The 19,290-nt window shown below is 35.9% G+C and overlaps 1 protein-coding gene across 1 annotated transcript; it reads left to right on the top strand.

Moving 5' to 3' along the window:
- Window positions 1-4,754: 4,754 nt before the first annotated feature.
- On the top strand, window positions 4,755-10,655 carry LOC105970232 (zinc finger (Ran-binding) family protein). Its single transcript, XM_088812676.1, has 5 exons — window positions 4,755-5,490; window positions 6,699-6,816; window positions 6,969-7,321; window positions 7,921-8,019; window positions 9,246-10,655. Exons 1-5 carry the CDS (start codon window positions 4,871-4,873, stop codon window positions 10,444-10,446), a joined length of 2,391 nt encoding a protein of 796 aa, XP_088668802.1. The 5' UTR covers window positions 4,755-4,870; the 3' UTR covers window positions 10,447-10,655.
- The last annotated feature ends 8,635 nt before the right edge of the window (window positions 10,656-19,290 follow it).

Raw genomic sequence — 19,290 nt, 5'->3', positions numbered from 1 at the left:
AAGAAAATGCTAAATATAAAATGCGTTTGAATACTTCAATTGAGGTGGCTCGATATTTCTCAGCACAAGGACTAACATTTCGTGGCCACGATGAAGGTGAAAGTTCGACTAATCCATAAAATTTTATTCAACTTGTGAAAACCTTTGGCCAAATTAATTTGGATATTAAAGAAGTTACTCTGAACAATGCTCCATTAAACCACAAGATGACATCTTCAGGTATTCAAAAGGAGATTGTAAATCCATTTGGAATGGAAATTCTGAAAGATATTATAAGTGGTATTGGTGATTCCACGTTTTGTCTAATGATGGATGAAGCAAGGGATATATCAATGAATGAGAAAATGACCTTAATAGTAAGGTATGTCGACAAATCTGATAGTCTGATTGAGCGATTTTTAGGAGTTGAACATGTTAGTGATACTAGTAATTTCACTCTTAAAGCAACTATTGATATTTTTTTTGCTTGATATGGATTGAGTGTCTCTAAATTACGTGGTCAAGGTTACAATGGAGCTTGTAATATGAGAGGTCAATTAATGGCCTAAAAACACTCATCTTGAATGAGAACCCTTGTGCATATTATATTCATTGGCTTGCTCACCAGCTCCAATTAACTTTAGTAGCAGTTACTAAGAAGCACAGTCATATTTCTTCACTTTTTGATTTTACTACAAGAGTGTTGAATGTTGTTGGTTCTTCATGTAAGCGTCGTGATTTGCTTAGAGAAAATCAATATGAAAAGATAACAGATGACTCAAGCGAGCAGGTTATATTATTTTTAGGCTTTAATATTTTTTTACCATTTTTAGGAATGTCTCATAACTTCTCCTTTTAATTTTTTTTAAATACACAGGTGATATACGTTGGAGCTCTCATTACAACACTTTGTTGAGTTTGATCAATATGTTTGATGTGGTAATTGATGTACTTGAAGTTATTGGTCGCGATGCTTCAAGTACAAGTCATCGAACAAAAGCACAAGACATTGTTGATAGACTTTTGTCATTTGATGAAAATGGTATTGGTGATTACAAATGACCTATCTCAAGCACTTCAAAGGAAATATCAAGATATATGTGAATGGAAGGAGATTAGTTCAACTGTCAGAGATTCAAATTCAATCCTTTAGAGAAAGCGGGTGGTATTTTTTGTTTGAAAGTGTAATCGGAGTTTGTAAGAAACACAAAAGTGACGTTCCTCAAATGGATGCTAAATATGTTGCTCGAGGACGAAGAAGACAAAATGAAAAAGAAATGACATACATTATTATAAGTGATACAAACCCTGTAAAACTTGTTACGAGACCCAATACCTTACGCAGAAGCAAGATCGAAACATCCAAAAACAAGAAATCAAAGGGGTGGAACCGCGACCCGTTGCGTATAATGAGACAAGAACCTTGGTATGTGAAGACGCCCCAATACTTTCTACCAAATATGCAATTTATATGCTATTTGGTACTCTCTTGTGCTCCAAATACCACAATTAAGTCCCCATTGATTCCAAAAATATTTCAAACATGTTTAAAATCCATTAGAGGGTTAATGATTGGTTAGAAAATAAAAAATAAAATAAAATAAAATAATTAAAGCATTAACTTGCAAGACAATATAGATCAACGCATGCGGTTGGAGCCTATAATGTATGTACGCGTTTGCCTTATGGTATGCCGGTTGTAACTATTATGTATGTGTTAACATGGAAAATGCATTACCGCGATTTGGGTATTTTGACCCTTATATGATCATATTATGAGTACATGAGTCGTAATCTGTACAAACATGTACATTGGGTACATCGAAATGCATGCTCGATCGAAATATGCACAACTTCTATCTACAATATCACTCCTACATCAACACTTAATACTCTTAGCGGTAGTACATGCTATTTGACACCCTTTCGTGCTCCAAATGCCGCAATTAAGTTACCATTGATTCCGAAAATGTTCCAAATATGTTGAAGATCCATTAGAGTGTTAATGATTAGCTAGAAAATTAAAATTGAATTAATTAAAATAATTAAAGCATTAATGTACGAGATAATACATATGAACGTATGTGATTGTTACAGACAAAGTATGTGCACATTTTAAGGTATGAAAATTGTACCACATATGTATGCATCACCATGGGTAAACGTATTACCGTGAATCGGGTTTTCGGGCCCTTGAATCATAATATTCTGACATATTATGAGTCATGGGTCGTAATATCTATAGAAATACGTACATTTGTTACATGCACCGAAATGCATGCTCGGTCGATATATGCACAACCTCTCTCCGTAATGTCACTCCTACATCAAAACATTCTACTCAATATGAGTAGGATATGCTATTTGATACTCTCTTGTGCTCCAAACGCCGCACTTAAGTTCCCATTGATTTCGAAATGTTCCAGACATGTTTAATACCCATTAGAGGATTAATGGATAGTTAGAGAATTAAAAACTGAATTAATTAAAATAATTAAAACATTAAGATGCGATCAATACAGATGAACGTATGTGATTGTTACATACAAAGTATTTGCACGTTTTCCTTAAGGTATGACAGTTGTTCCACATATGTATGCGTCACCATGGGTGAACGTATTACCTTGGATCAGGTTTTTGGACACTTAAATCGTCATATTCTGACATATTATGAGTCCATGGGCCGTTATATGTTCAAATACGTATATTAGGCATATGGAATTGCCTGATCGACCGATATATGCGCAACTTCTATCCGTAATGTCACTTTTACATCAACACATTCTACTCAATATGAGTAGGACATGCTATTTGGTACTATTTTGTGCTCCAAATGCCGCAATTTACTTCCCACTTATTCCGAAAATGTTCCAAACATGTTTAAGACCCATTAGAGGGTTAATTATTAGTTCAAAAATTAAAAATTAAATTAACTAAAAATAATTGTAACATTAACGTGCGAGACAATACAGATGAACGTATGTGATTTTTCCATACAAAGTTTGTGTACGTTTTCCTTAAGGTATGACAATTATACCACATATGTACGTGTCACCATGGGTAAACGTATTACCGTGAATCGGGTTTTTGGACTCTTGAATCATTATAGTTTGACATATTATGAGTCTATGGGTCGTAAATGTACAAATACGTATATTTGGCACATCGAATTGCATGATCGGTTGAGATATGCGTAACTTCTATCCGTAATGTCACTCCTAGAACAAAAGGTTTTATTAAATATGAGCAGGACGTTTTATTTGGCACCCTCTTGTATTCCAAATGCCGTATTTAAATTTTCACTTATATTCCCGAACATGCTAATTGTCTTGCAAGTTTTAATATTCATCTACCCTTCTAAACTCACGTAGACGTTGGGCTGTGCACGTGCATGCACTTCAAGCTGGATTAAGACATTGTGCCGCTTTGAATCTATCTCTCCGCTCAAAACATGACAGTTGTAGAACTCTCAGTTGGATTTGATTTCCTCAGCAATTTGAATCATATTAATCGGACACCATATGAGAGAGTTATAACTGTAATGGTAAAACTGCCAGAGATAGGCGAGAATCTCGGATGCATGGAATTCGACTTTTCCAACAAATTATTTGCTCTTTTTTTTTTTTTTTTCCAATTCCACATCAATGAGTCTTCAAATATCTGATTCAAGCCTTTATTGTTCAAGGACAACACAAATAAATTCTTTAAAATCGTACACTTTAGCTTCTTCCGATCCAATTCTTCACCCTGGAGTAGCTTGTCAGGATTGTATCAATAAGGTTGAGACATTTTACACTATTTTGGATATGCAACTTGGAGAGCTAAATGCTCGATTCTCTGATTCGACCATGGAATTTTTTGTGTGCATTGCTTGCCTTGATCCATCTAATGCATTTCTCACTTTGACAAGGACAAGTTACTTCGTCTTGTTGATTTTTATCCACAAGACTTCACCGAACTCAACAAATGTGAGCTCAATGATCAGTTGGATACTTACATTGTTGATATGCGCTTAAGTAGTGAATTTCATGGATTGAATGAAATTAGTGATCTTGCTCGCAAAATGGTAGAAACTGGGAGAAACAAGGTGTATCCTGATTTACTTGATTTTAACTTTGTCATTAACGTTGTCGGTTGCTGTTGCTAAATTCGAAACGACATCTTCAGCCATAGTATCATAACAAAGAGTAGATTGCACAACCGAATGAATGATGAATGGTTGAGTGATGCTTTGCTTGTTTTTATTGAAAGAGACATTTGCGCGGGAATTGACAATAACACAATTATGAATAATTTTCAAAACATGAAAACTCGAAAGGGCCCATTGTAATTGGTGAAAAGATTGCATGATTATATTTTAAAATGCAACTTTTAAGAGTTTGATTTATGTTATTTGGTTAAATTATATATTTAGTCACTTGTTTTGTGCTACTTAATGCAAAAAAAAGTTCAAAAAATAAAAAAAAAAATTCGGTAAACCCCCAATATATTTAAGTTCACCCTCACAAAAATTTCTGGCCTCGCCACCAATGATTAGTGTTACTCATCAACATTTTAACCCAACATTAACTATCCAATCCCATCCAAAAAAGCCCCCTAGTGCATAGGGATCTATGTCTAAAAAATTTTCAAAATTAGGGTGTGGGGAGAGCCACTTTATTTCAATGGGGACCGAACTGTTAAGTAAACTATGGTTTAGGGATTTAATGTCTTCCCCTAAAAAGTTGAAGGGTGAAAGGGCAAAATGTAGTAATTTATAATTTATTGAAAAAGATTTTGCACCTTCGCAGGGGTTTATGCACACTCTCGCAGACTCTGCTCTTTCTTCATCAGTCTCTCCTCCCATGGCGGGGTTTTAGTTTTTTTTAATTCCTTCTCCTTTCAAAGAAAAATGGCACTCTCAAATCTTCTTCTGCGGCGCCTCAAATGTTCAGAAATCTTCTCCCTTCGTCTCCTCTCCCAATTTCCAAACAGAGCGAACTTCTCTTCGCTCTCCAACTCGGCCGAGTCGACTCACCAGCCCCCTCCCACCCCCAAACCCACCTCACTCTCCGCTCGCATGAGCTTCATTTTCGAACAAATCGACGAAATTGATAAAAAACACGAAGAAAAAGACGAAACCCTCCAGCGAATCCGCGCTTGGCGTGAATCCAAGAAACAAACCAACAGCCCCAATTCCGGCCCGGCCCCGAACCGGCCTGAACCGGACGCGATGGAGGATTTGAAGTCGGAATTGGTTAAGAGTGAATCTTTTTTGGGGAGTGGTGATGTGAAGAAGGAGGTGGAGTTGGTGCACCCGTGGGCGGAGTGGATAGAGTTGATGGAGAGGCTGGTGCAGCAGAATTACTTCGATCATAGGAGGAAGGATGAGGATGGTATGATGGAAGGTCTCGGCATCGATTTTTCGGAGGGTTCGAAGATGGAGGATAAAAGGCTCGACTTTGCTCGGGATTTTCGAACCGTGCAGGATGCCGTCATCAACTTCGGCCGCGATCGATTCGATATATTGAGGTTTCTCTCGCTTCAATTTGATTGTATGTATAGTATAGTTTTCATGCATTTCATATATGTATTGGGTGAGCGCATGGTGCTTGATGAAATGTCTCTGAGAAATATGAGAAGTCATCAACTTCGGCTGCGATCGATTCGATATATTGAGGTTTTGTTTGCTTCAATTTGATTGTGTGCATAGTTTTCATGCATTTCTTATATGTATTTGGTGAGCGCATTGTGTTTGATGAAATGTCTCTGAGAAATATGAGAATGTTTTTTGTTTTGGTATGTTTTAGTTCTGTAGTTTGTGCTTTTAACAAATTTGAAACATGTCAGAATTTTATCTAATTATTTGGCTACATGTTGTTAATCGTTAAGTTCTGTCAAGACAATCTATAGCAGGAAAAAAAAGGATAAGTACGATTGTCATCTCAACGTTACTGTTACGACTGAAAATGTTTGAATCACCTGTTTAGGCAAGGCACCATGTCTGGATATTTTTGTTTTCTTACCGATAGCGTGGATTTGTCTTTAAATTCTATATACTCAAGAAACGTTTCTGACGGGGGGTTGTAAACTTGTGAAGTTACTTCATTTGTCTAACTTAATATGAGTATAGAGATTGTGGAGATGCTTTTAAACAAACTATGCCTACTGGCAGCTACTGCCATTTATAATATTATAACCAAAAAATAACAAATTATGCTTAGAGCCACTTTGATGTTGTGGGAACAATTTCGTTTGTCTGATTTGTGTATGCTATCTTAAATAATATGGTTCTTCTCCGACTTCTGACTTTAAAAAGAATAAGAGAGGAACATTGTGAATTTGTATCTTGTGCTACAAAGCTAAATCGGTACAGATCAACTGCGGCAGCATCTTTTTAACTGTAACAAGCAATGAAACTGAACATCAAGTATTTTATGCATTCACATTCATTTCCTAGAAGTTACGTGTATATATATATATATATATATATATATATATATATATATATATATATATATATATATATATATATATATATATATATATATATATATATATATATATATATATATATATGTCCTCTCTCTCTCTCTCTCTCTCTCTCGCTTTAGGGTGGGGTAGGTTTTCATATCTTTAGGTGCTACTTTTTCTTGCTCTGTGGTGCATTTTTATTGGGTTTTTTTTAAACAATTCTCAAGTTTGTTTCTGGTTTGTGACTTGTGGTATATGTATTTCAGGTCATTGTCGAGACAAGATCTTCAAATATTGGTAGGTTATGGATGCCCTACTGCAGACAAGAGGGTGGTCTTTTCATCCAAATTGCTAAGGAAGCATGTACATCTGGATGAAGGAGATGTAAGCTTAAAGTTCCATACATTTATTTGTATAGTAATTTTTATTTATTGTATAATAGACAGATCTTGGTTTAGGACAGCATTTTTCGAATATAAGTTGTGGTAATTATGATAGACAACAGCTCCATGATATCTTCAATTTTCACGTATCAGGTTTGTAGTTCGTGCCGTCTGAGGAGCTCTTGCGAAAAGGCGTATCTGCTCACAAATAAAGAGGATGAAGCTCGAACAATTGACGTAATGCGAATCCTACTTGAGTATGGTTTTGATCCAACTGAGGGATCAGTTGCAAATAAATCCCTTTTAAAAATGAAATCTGTCAAAACCGTTGTTCGAAAATTGCTCCATGAGGTAGTCAAGCTAAGTGCAGTTCCGATAGATCCGAATCTCCCGCCTCCCGTAATTAAGAAGCCTCCGCCAAAGGTTAAGCAACCACCTCCCACTCCTAAAAGAAGAGTCGGGCGCGACGATGTTGAAATGAAAAAGGGTGATTGGCTCTGTGCAAAGTAAGTTTCACGACTTTTTATTATTCGGACACAATAATTATTTATTATTATAAGTTCTGAATTTATTATTGTGATTTTATTTGTGAATTTTTCATCATTTGTCGAAGTCCTTAGGGTCTTTTGGTAATATATCTGTAGAACATATTTTATATATGACCTAAAATAAGGAGCTCAAATAGGGATCCTACTTGACCCTAATCCTCTAAGGCCTCGTTTGGTTGGTAAGATTACGCCATGATAAATTAAATAATTGGATCTTATTGGATGTTTGATTAGTCCAATAACTTTTTGGACCGGCTCTCAATTGTGGAAAAAAAATGGCTCTGATCTTTTTCATTGGGACATTATTTATTAGACTTCCTGTGGTCCAACGAGGCCCAATATTACATCGACAGTTAAGTTCTGAATCTATAGATAATTTTAGGTGAAGTTATCTATGGTGTAATTCAGTTATGTTGGGGTCCTGGAAATTAAATAGCATAAGAAAAGCTAGGCTCACCATTTGGTACAGAACTACTTGATACTCTTTTTATTGCATTTTGTGCTGATGTTATTACGTAAATGACTCTGGTTTTTGCTTACGCTTATCATTTTATCAGGTGCGACTTCATGAACTTTGCCAAAAATACTGTGTGCCTCCAATGCGATGCCAAGCGTCCTAAGAGACAGTTGCTTCCAGGCGAATGGGAATGCCCCGAGTACGTTACCATCTCTCTCTCTCTCTCTCTCTCTCTCTCTCTCTCTCTCTCTCTCTCTCTCTCTCTCTCTCTCTCTCTCCTCTCTCTCTCTCTCTCTCTCTCCTCTCCTCTCTCTCTCTCTCTCTCTCTCTCTCTCTCTCTCTCTCTCTCTCTCTCTCTCTCTCTCTCTCTCTCTCTCTCTCTCTCTCTCTCTCTCTCTCTCTCTCTCTCTCTCTCTCCTCTCTCTCTCTCTCTCTCTCTCTCTCTCTCTCTCTCTCTCTCTCTCTCTCTCTCTCTCTCTCTCTCTCTCTCTCTCTCTCTCTCTCTCTCTCTCTCTCTCTCTCTCTCTCTCTCTCTCTCTCTCTCTCTCTCTCTCTCTCTCTCTCTCTCTCTCTCTCTCTCTCTCTCTCTCTCTCTCTCTCTCTCTCTCTCTCTCTCTCTCTCTCTCTCTCTCTCTCTCTCTCTCTCTCTCTCTCTCTCTCTCTCTCTCTCTCTCTCTCTCTCTCTCTCTCTCTCTCTCTCTCTCTCTCTCTCTCTCTCTCTCTCTCTCTCTCTCTCTCTCTCTCTCTCTCTCTCTCTCTCTCTCTCTCTCTCTCTCTCTCTCTCTCTCTCTCTCTCTCTCTCTCTCTCTCTCTCTCTCTCTCTCTCTCTCTCTCTCTCTCTCTCTCTCTCTCTCTCTCTCTCTCTCTCTCTCTCTCTCTCTCTCTCTCTCTCTCTCTCTCTCTCTCTCTCTCTCTCTCCTCTCTCTCTCTCTCTCTCTCTCTCTCTCTCTCTCTCTCTCTCTCTCTCTCTCTCTCTCTCTCTCTCTCTCTCTCTCTCTCTCTCTCTCTCTCTCTCTCTCTCTCTCTCTCTCTCTCTCTCTCTCTCTCTCTCTCTCTCTCTCTCTCTCTCTCTCTCTCCTCTCTCTCTCTCTCTCTCTCTCTCTCTCTCTCTCTCTCTCTCTCTCTCTCTCTCTCTCTCTCTCTCTCTCTCTCTCTCTCTCTCTCTCTCTCTCTCTCTCTCTCTCTCTCTCTCTCTCTCTCTCTCTCTCTCTCTCTCTCTCTCTCTCTCTCTCTCTCTCTCTCTCTCTCTCTCTCTCTCTCTCTCTCTCTCTCTCTCCCTTTGTGTGTGTGTGTGTGTGTGCGCGCGTTTGTGTGATTAAAAGTGCGAATAAAAAGAAGATAAAAACAAAATTTTTTGTGATTAACAAAATTATATAATTCTACAGTTTAATGTAATAATTGATTAACTTGAGGATGGTTGTACAGGTGCAATTTCCTAAACTATAGGAGAAACACAGCATGTTTCCACTGCGAGCACAAGCGCCCGCCCGACACATACGGTGAAAGTCAATTCTCAAACAATCATCAACAACAACAACGTGGTGGTCCAAGAACGAACACAGACAAGTTATCCGAAAGAACTGGCGCTTGGAATTTCGATTTTGACGACAACGAATCTGATGGAGCAGATGTTGCTCAGTTCGAGTTCGCAGATTCTCAGCACAAGTTCGATGGCCGTGAAAATAATTCTCGATATGAAGATGGTTTCGAAAGGGGCAGTAATAGTAATAGAACTTCAAAGTACTCCGATTCTGGTCCGACGAGACCCAGTGTAGTAGGCTTCAATGACTTTGACGAAGAAGACGACGATGATGACGTGGACAATTACGAAGTGGTTGCCCATAACGAAGCGCCTAATACTCCTCGAGTGGATTTCTCGGAGCTCGAAGCTGACTCCGAATCCGAAGATTTTGATACTACGAAAGATAGTTCGCGCAATAATCCTCGTGCCAATAATAATGATAATTTTAAAAATAATAAAGCCACAACACGAAGCAAGAACCGAAAGGCGTTTTCCGATTCGGATGTGGACTTCGATACCGATGATGACCTTCCGGTTCACCCCAAGTGGAAATCGAGTCATGTTGCTAATGAAAAACAGCATAGTAGAAATAGAGGGGCTAGAGATTTTGGTTCAGATGATGATTCAGATGAGGAGATTGGGTATAATAGATCGAAAAAGAATGAGAAGAGAGGAGTATCTAAAAGAGGAGGAAGATCCAGTTTTAGAGAAGAGTCTTTCTCTGAAACAGATTCCGATGATGGTGATAGGCAAAGAGGTAATAATGCATATGGGGGCCGGGGGCAGGGGCGGGGGAGGGGGCGGGGGCGAGGGAGTGGGGGCCGTGGGGGTGAGAGGATGGACGATCGGAGAAGCTCTATGAATAGAGGATTTGATAGGTCGTCTGGAAAGAGAAACGATGGAGATTTTCGAGAGAGTTCATATAATGGCAGAGATGGTAAATTTTCAAAGCCTAGAGGAGGAGATAGAAAACAAGGCAGAGGAGGAGGGTCGTTTGGGAAACGAGGAGGAGGAAGAGGAGGAGGGAGGTCGAACAGGTTTGATGATGGAGATAGTTACGAGCATGAAGAGAGTAATTTGAGACCCAGGGCGAATGTGCGATGATTTTTCTAAAAAATACTCATGAAAGTTTTCTCGGTTTTCGAATTTTGAATAATTTACTGTCTTTGTGTAAGGATATAGAAACCATCAGAAGGAAGTGCCGGATATTTTCTCGATGAGAACTGGCAAAAATAGTCTTGTTGACGATTTCATTTTTTTGGTCTTTTATGGGTATTTATCTATCTATGGTTTATGAGATCCACTTAGGCACATATATATGAATGTGTGCGTTATTCTGTGTAGATTAATGGTGTAAGACTGCAAAACCCCTATCTATATATATATATATATATATATATATATATATATATATATATATATATATTCTACCTCTATATATTAGTGCGAATTGTAGGGATGGTTGGTTTCCATTTTATGTATGGACAAAAATGTCCCTCATATTGGTGGTTCTCCATTTTCTTCTTTTGGATCCTTTGTGGAAGAATATTTAATTACTTCTCTTTCCTTTACTTCGTGTATCTTTTCTTTTGTTAGACGGACTGAGAATCTATTGGCCCATGTCTTTGATTCAATGGCAGATTCATCTTGTAATGAAGGAGATTGGGTTATTTACTTATTTATATATAATGAAATCCATTTTTTCCTAAAAAAGAAAAAGTTAAAATGTTGTTTATTACTACATATTGTATTGTGCATAATAATTTCTAGACTCATTGAATCATTAGAATTGTTTGACCAAAAAGGTGGTAGCCAATTCCGATATAACGTGTGTAGTATTTTAGCATAAGAGCACATTAAATTCATGAATTATTTATTACCTAGTACAAATAGAAGGAGAACTTCTATAACTTTCAATTTTTTGAAACCCAGATCAGACCGGCCGGTTCCACCGGTCAACCGCTAACCGGTGCTTTGTCTTGTCCGGTTAATAAACCTGAAAGTTATAAAAAGCGTGTTAATTGTTAAAAACCAATTTTTTGACCGGTTAGACCGTTAATTTGGAAACTGGCTGAAAATGGTCTTTTTGACTGAACTTAAAAATTTTCAATTAATAAACAAGGGGCCATAATGACTTCGTTCTAATACACAAATTTATGAGAGAGAGAGATAGAGAGTTCTGTTGCGGGCTGCCGCTCTCACTCCAAATCCACCATACCCAGCCGTCGTCCCGAACTTGCAGCTAAACCTTTTTTTTTTCAGATTATAAATTTATAATTTCAATATTGGAATATTGATCTAATTACATAGAGTTTACGTAGAATTGGTATTTGAAGTACACAAACAGTTACTTGTTTGTTTCAGTTAGTTGGTTCACGTATACATGAGTAGTTGCTCTAGACTTTATAATTTGTAGTTTTATACGTATTTTTGCATGCACATACAATCAAACATAATGAAAACTAAATACATGATGAAGAGGACACGGAGGCGGAAAAACGCGGGGCTAAGAGTTTCCCAATCCGAACGACGGAGGCGGCGATAGATTTTGACGTTTCGAGGTCGTTTAGGCCATTAAAACGATGTTTTTGCAGTTTTAGGAAAAAAATAAATAATTTATAATTAATTATACAAAATTTGGATTTGAAATCCGCAAATTGGGTTGTTTCCTATTTGTAGAATTCTATTAGATTTAGGAGTATTTTATTTGTCTTTTTTGGTAAATTTTTCGTTTTCCTAGTTTGATTAGGGTGTTCGGCTTTTATTAGTAGAAATAGTTGCTATAGGACTAATTTTTCAGACCATCATTTATTATCAATAAAATCTGAGATTTCTCTCAATTTTCTGGTGGATTCCAAGGCTTTTGTGTTATGTCAGATTAATTCGTTGTAATTAATTCTTTGTTGTGCTTCTGCATCAAGACAATTAAGGCTTACTTTGTTCGTTTTCTCTTATTTTATTAGAAAACTATGGTTGAGAACAAAGCAATGTCTCGGGGGACACAAGCTTCAGCAGCTCATTCGATTAGACAAAAAAAAGGACCCAACATGGAAATACGTTACTCAAAGTACAAATGCGAAAAGGAAGAAGATATGGATTTGTGGATTTAATAGGATGAAGGTATTAATAGGATGAAGCAACACCTTTCTGGAACAAAAGGAAGTATGAGTACATACCAAAAAGTTAGTTTAGAGGTTCAACTTGAAATCAAAGATTTGTTGGATGCTCATGTGCACTAAAGTAAGGCCAAGAGAGTGATGATTGGAGATCGAGAGGCTTGCGAAGAAGATGCAATTCCTTCTCAAACAGATGTTTCGAATGGAAAAAGAAAACTTCGCATGCTATTAACTCATTTTTGTAAAAAAGGTGCAAGTCTTTCTTCCCAACTAGTATTAAAACATGCATGCGAAATAAAGACAAATGGAAAGATACGGAATTGACCATTGCATTATGGTTTTATGATGCTTGTATTCCATTTAATTCTTGCACTTTACCTTACTTTCAAGCTACTATCAATAAAATAGCTAGCATGAGTTATGTTCTTATCATGCTTTGCGTGTCAATTTATTGGGTGATGCTAAGACACATGTTACGTTGATGATTGACTCTATTATAAATACTTGGGTTGACACTGGTTGTACCATAATGGGGATGGTTGGACTGGCATTAGACAAAGGAGAATATTGTGGGATTTGGATGATTTTTGATATATTGAGAATTTTTATTTCTATATATCTTATTCAGGGACTTTTTGATATAACCCCTCAATACTTCTTTTAATAAGGAGAGACCGAAACTATTTTGCACAATTTGAGAGAAATCCTTTTCTAATTTTAGCCACCTATTTTTCTAATTATGGCCCTGCCACCTCATGGACAATATCCCCAATTATGTCCATGCCACCTCATCAGCCGTTTTTTAAAAAAAAAAATTTCTTCGTTTTTTAACTTTTTTTTCTTTATCAGGTATATTAATCGACTACGAGATATAAGCATAGTCGATTAAGAAACCGAACACTAAAAATAGAGAAAACAAAACTATGTAAAAACTAAAATTGATACTATTTTTACAAAAATAAAAAATATACAAACATTATAATTGATTTATACAATTGGAATCAATAAACAAAAAATCTAAAAAATAAAATAAAAAATTGGAGTCGATTAACGTTACTCGACCACCAGAGCATAGTCGACTAAACTTAATCGACTATTGAACATGTACGTAGTCGATTAAGGTTCCAGCCTGCTCGAATTTCTCTATCCCCGTCGTCCTTCGCCTTATCTACCAAAAACACTCTAAATCTGCCTCTCCACGCCGTCACAACATCACACCATCCCATAATCCTCGCAACTTCATCCCATTCCAATCCCACACCTTGCGACTTCATCCCACCCACAATCCTTGAACCCAAACAAACCTTTTTTCATTTACCAACTAGATTTAGATTGAAACAAAAAACAGAATATAGATCTAGAATGAAACCAACTAGATCAGAGAAACAAATTTAGAGCTACTCAAAAGACATGGTTTTCTGGCGCCGATAACTTGAGACATGATTTTCACTCTCCATCGCCGCATCCATCGTCTCGGTCTCCGTCGCCGCTGCAATCGTCTCCGCCGCTGCCATGGTCTTCACGTCTCCGTTGCTGATGACTTGAGACATGGTCCTCCTCTGCCGCTGTTGTTTCTATGAATGAAGAGAATGGAAGAGAGAATGGAAGAGAGAATGAAGAACGATGAATGGGTATCTATGGGCTTTATAAGGGTAGTTTGGGGATTATTAAAAATTAATTTTGTTGGAAATATACCTAAGGGGGTTTTCTCTAATTATTTTTGGGATGGTGTGTTTCCTTAATTACATTTCCTAGCTGATGGGGTTCTTGTTAATTTTCCCATCTTATTAAGAGTATTTCTTGCCAAAATAAGAACAATGAACTTAATAAAAAGAATGGGAAAGTTGGCTAGACACCTCTTATTTTGGACATATATAAATAGAGATCTATTTTATTAGATGAATATAGGTATAAGTCCGTTAATTAAAATAATAATATGAATGAGAAAATTATTAATATACAGACATAAATACTCTCAATAATATTTATATAAAAATAGTTATTTATTTAAATAAGGAAACAAATCCAATATATCACTCTAACTATTCCACATATGTATGTTTCTTTCTTTCACACACACACTCATCTTTCTCTCACCCAAGATATCTTTACTTACCCCCCCTCTCTCTCTCTCTCTCTCTCTCTCTCTCTCTCTCTCTCCTCTCTTGTATTTATTTATAGTTGAATTATAATTTTTATTTGCATTTTTTAATGGGGACATTATAAATAAGCCTATTTTTAGACAAAAAACTCTTTTACAAAAAAAACCAAATATCATCCAGAGGTGTGTAAAAGACTAAAATACCCTCTGACATTTTAATATACTCCAGTTTCATCATTTAATTCAATTTAACCTAAATTTGGTACCAAATTTCACGAATTATTGAATTGTGAGCCAAAATTCAATTTTTAGTACAATTTCGCCCGTCGCCGCCGCTGACTGCCGATCTCCAGCATTGATTTTTTTCTCCTTGTTTTCTGCCGGTTTCCGACGTTGTCTTTTTTGATTTTTTTTACTTCTTTCGGCGGTCAATGCCGGTCTCCTGCGGCATTGACCTTTTTTTTCGTTAACATCTTTTTGCTTGTTTAAAAAGTAATATTTTTGTGGTTGACCGTCATATTAACTATACGACTGTTTAACACAATAATATTGCTATAATATTACTCTCTAGCACAATAATATTAATACAACAAAAATCACTATTATTGTGTAATGGAGTAATATTAATATGTTGACCGTTTAACAAAGGCAAACCTAATAAAAAGCCAAAATAATTAATATTGATGTGGTTGACAGTAAAATTACTGTTATCCACAGTAATATTATTGTAACGACAGTTATACTACCGTCCACCATAGTAATATTATTGTATTTAAAGTAATATTACAATAGTAGACAATAACATTATCAATGTTCTAAAAATAAGTTGGGATTTTAATTAGAAATCAGTTTATACTTTGTTTTTTTTGTTAATGTTATTTTTTATTTTTAACTGACCTAATAATACATGCTTGTAAAGTTTAAATATAATTTTACAAGATTTTCGTTTTATTTTTATTTTGTACAGGATTGTATTATATAATGATCTAATTATTATTATTATTCGATTATGATGTATAAATGATGGGGGTAAAATTATGTTTAATATGTTTATATATATATATAAATATATATATATATATATATATAAATATATATATATATATATATATATATATATATATATATATATATATTTATATTTATATATTTTAAGTATTTATAAATAATATCTAAAATTATATTAAAAAAACTGAATTTATTCTAATTTATTGTGAGGGCGGTGCCTAACGGACTTGGGTCCGATTCCCAGCTTTTACAACCTGGGGTAAAATTGATGGTTTTATGCAAATTCAAAATAAAATTGGTTGGAGGGTCCTTTATTTTACCCATTCTCTTACACTTGAAACTAGCTAAAGAAAAAAAAACCCGGTTGCTTATTTTCAAGAGAAGGAAGGGAGGGGGTTTGATAAATATCCGTTGCCGCTCCCATGGCATACTTACTCACCGTCACCTCGCTCTCGCCCTTCTGCTACCGCCTACACCAATTGCAGGTAACCGCACTATTTTCTGAACTCTCTCTCTCTTTTTTTTTTCTTGCCTCTGAATAAAAAAAGAAGTGTTCAATAACAGTAACAATAAATGGAAAGGGAATGAGAAAAAGTTTGAATATCTTGCTTCTTCTGTTTATAATTTGGGCATTGTTTATTTAGTGTAATGAACAAACTATTTGGGGGCAAATATTGGCTAGGTCATGCTTCTTTGGGTAATTGCTCTCATATGTGTGTAGATTTTTTTCGAATTCAATTGTTTTAAGTGCAAATTGTAAATCACCCCTGTAAATTTCTAATTTTCGCACTTTACCTCTTCAATTTTTTAAAGTGAATGCCCCCCCTTCAAAATATTATTCTTGTTGCACCTTGCCGCGATAGCAAAACTCCGATGGATTATCCATCGGAATTGAGTATTTTTGTTGCACGTTGCCACTTTAAAATGTTATTTTTGTTGCACTATGCCCTCAAAATATTGATTTCTGGGCAAAGTGCAACCAAAATAATATTTCGAATGGGGAGTATCCTTTTTTTGAATTTTTAGGGGGAAAAGTGCGAAAATGGTAAATTTGTAGGGGGTGAAGTGCATTTTGTCCTTGTTTGTTTTATTCTCAAATGTGAATGACGAAATAATAGCAATGTATTTAGTATTCTTTGCTTGTCTAATTTGTGTTTTTAGTCTAATTTGATTTTGGTAGCCTACGGTGAAAGATTAATTCTCTCGTCTACGAAAATTATTTTGTGAACTTCGTTTTATTTTGGTTCGTACTAATGTTTAGTTTCATTGTGCTCCGTGTAACCTGTGAAAGTTGTAAAGGAAAAGTTTCTTACGGCATGACTTTTACAGCAAGATTCTTTGTAGTGAAGTTAGAATTACAATTTATGTAGTTTTCTCTTCGGTTCGTCTAATTTTTTTATATATTGGAAAGCAAAGCTGAATTTCATTCTTCTTACTACTAGAGCATCACGTGTAATCAGAAATATACAGAGATATTTGTTTTATTCGGTTTATTTTGCTTCTTTACATCATCGTTCGGTCAAAAGCATATTAAATTTCGACAAGTTCGAGGGGGTTATGCTAACTTTACACTGGCTCAACTTAATCTCTATTTAGTTCTTTTTTAGTTATCATCAAAACTTACAGATCAAGTTATCGATTATTCAATATGTGATTTTTTATGTACATAGTAATCCCAAAATTGAGATACAATACTTGATTAGGTCGGCATATCTCACCACTCGTAATTTTATGGTACTTGATATAGGGAACTCATTCAAGAAGATCAACTCGTACAAGCCTTATAAATCCCATAACCAACAGAACAGGTTCTTTTTTCGTTTTACTTGACGATACTTTAGTTTACGCAGAAAATTGTCGCCTTTGTCCTATGCGTATTATTTTCTAAGGTTCCTATAATACTGAATACTGCATCGATCTATAATAAGGCATTACGTCATTATACTATTATAGTATGCAGTTCATAACTGACTACCCGAGCAAAGAACTTTAGAACTCTTCATTACGTGTGAGAAATAAAAGGTACCTCAAATTTTTTTATCTGTTAAAATATTTGCTTATGATTCTAATTTCCCCGAGAAAAAAAAAATCCCCGATCTTTCAATGCAGTAGTTAAACCATTATTCAGTTTTCCAATTCAAAATGGGATCTTCAGATTGTAAACCGAGTGAGTATAAGTGATTCATGTAAGCCTTAATATTAATTAGTGCATATATATATATATATAAAATTCAAATAAAACCTGTCTCGACTTACGAAAGTGATTTTTGGAAGCACTTGAAATAGTTTTTGGGACTCATTTGCCCCTTCGAAATTGGAAATAAGTGGTGAAAAGGTTATGGGGGAAAAAGGAAAAAGGAAAAAAATTAATAGATACACGCGTTTGAACGATTTGAATTTGCAGGTAAACGGCCTATGTTGCGCAACTACAGTGACGGAGGGATGATTTCTTCGAATAAAAGCTGCGATTTGAGTATATACGCTCCCGCAAAACAATGTCTTGAGCGTATTGTATTTTGTCGTAGTGACCAAGTACTAATTTCAGGATTTTGGATAGGGCCAGATATAGAAGATGGATGGGGTTTTGTAGAAGCATCTTTATGTCGAATATATTGATCCTCGTAATTTTTATTTTTTACCTATTTGATTATTTTAACCGCGGTATAATGCAATTATAAATGGTGCATGAGGCACTTTCAACTTAAATGAATGTGCCGTACTTTCAACGTAAGTAATGGTTTATTGTTTTGCTGCTAATTGGTGAGATTTTTTGGAAACACATAATATCGGTCAATTGAAGAACTACGAAATCCCCGGTTGAACCATCAGACCAGAGTGCTTCAAAAACTGGTTCAAATTTAAGATAATTGATCGGAATATGGTTCGAAGTGTGATTTGTACACCATTTTCCCAAGGGGCTTGATATCGAGTATTTTTTCTAAGTAGCACGGATTTTTCCAATATAATTTTAAAAACATTTACGTCTGAACAGATTCTCTCCTTCTGGATTTTTAAAATTTTACAAATTGTTCATATTTTTCAATAATATCAACTACGTCGAAGCAACAATTATCCAAGTAGTTTTTTTTTTTTTTTTTTTCTTGTGAAACAACAAAGTGATGAATGAGGTTCATTTGGAGAGGTTCGAATTAGAGGATTGTAGCCATTTCTTCGATGTTACGAGTGTGTTGTAGTAGAAATGAATTAGTTGGGTGGACGAGAAACATTGTCATTAGTCATGGTCAACGTTTGATACGTCGGTCTAGAAACGATGATTTACAATATTTGACGGCGATAGCTATAGGTCTTAACGAAAAAAAGAATATTGACGTGGAGAAGTCCTCGAAATACTGGGACAATGAAATGTAAGTGTCCTTTCGCGTTATATAGTAAGCAGAATCGACATGATGAATTATGGCGGGTGAAGATGAAAATGGCAATCATAGTCCTACATTATTTCCTCTCATTTTTTACTCAAGAGCAGTACGAAGTAATGGAAGTACTGACAAAAAGTCGCGTGAAGCTGCATAAATGATCATTTAAGAAGTGAGAATCCGGAGACTATATGAGATGTAATACATGGGCGAAGATAAACGCAACAAAAATGTTGTGTTGGGAGGACGGTTGTACAACTGATGCATAACTTCAAACAAAATGAATATCGGCACTAACATCGAGAAATAAAGTGGGAGACACACTGATCGATTTTATGTTTATGTTTGT

The sequence above is a fragment of the Erythranthe guttata genome, chromosome 14 (genome assembly GCF_056151865.1).
Source record: "Erythranthe guttata isolate IM_541 chromosome 14, IM_541, whole genome shotgun sequence".
Taxonomy (NCBI): Eukaryota; Viridiplantae; Streptophyta; class Magnoliopsida; order Lamiales; family Phrymaceae; genus Erythranthe; species Erythranthe guttata.
Note: the sequence above shows the minus strand (reverse complement) of the source record. Positions and strands in the feature narration are given on the sequence as shown.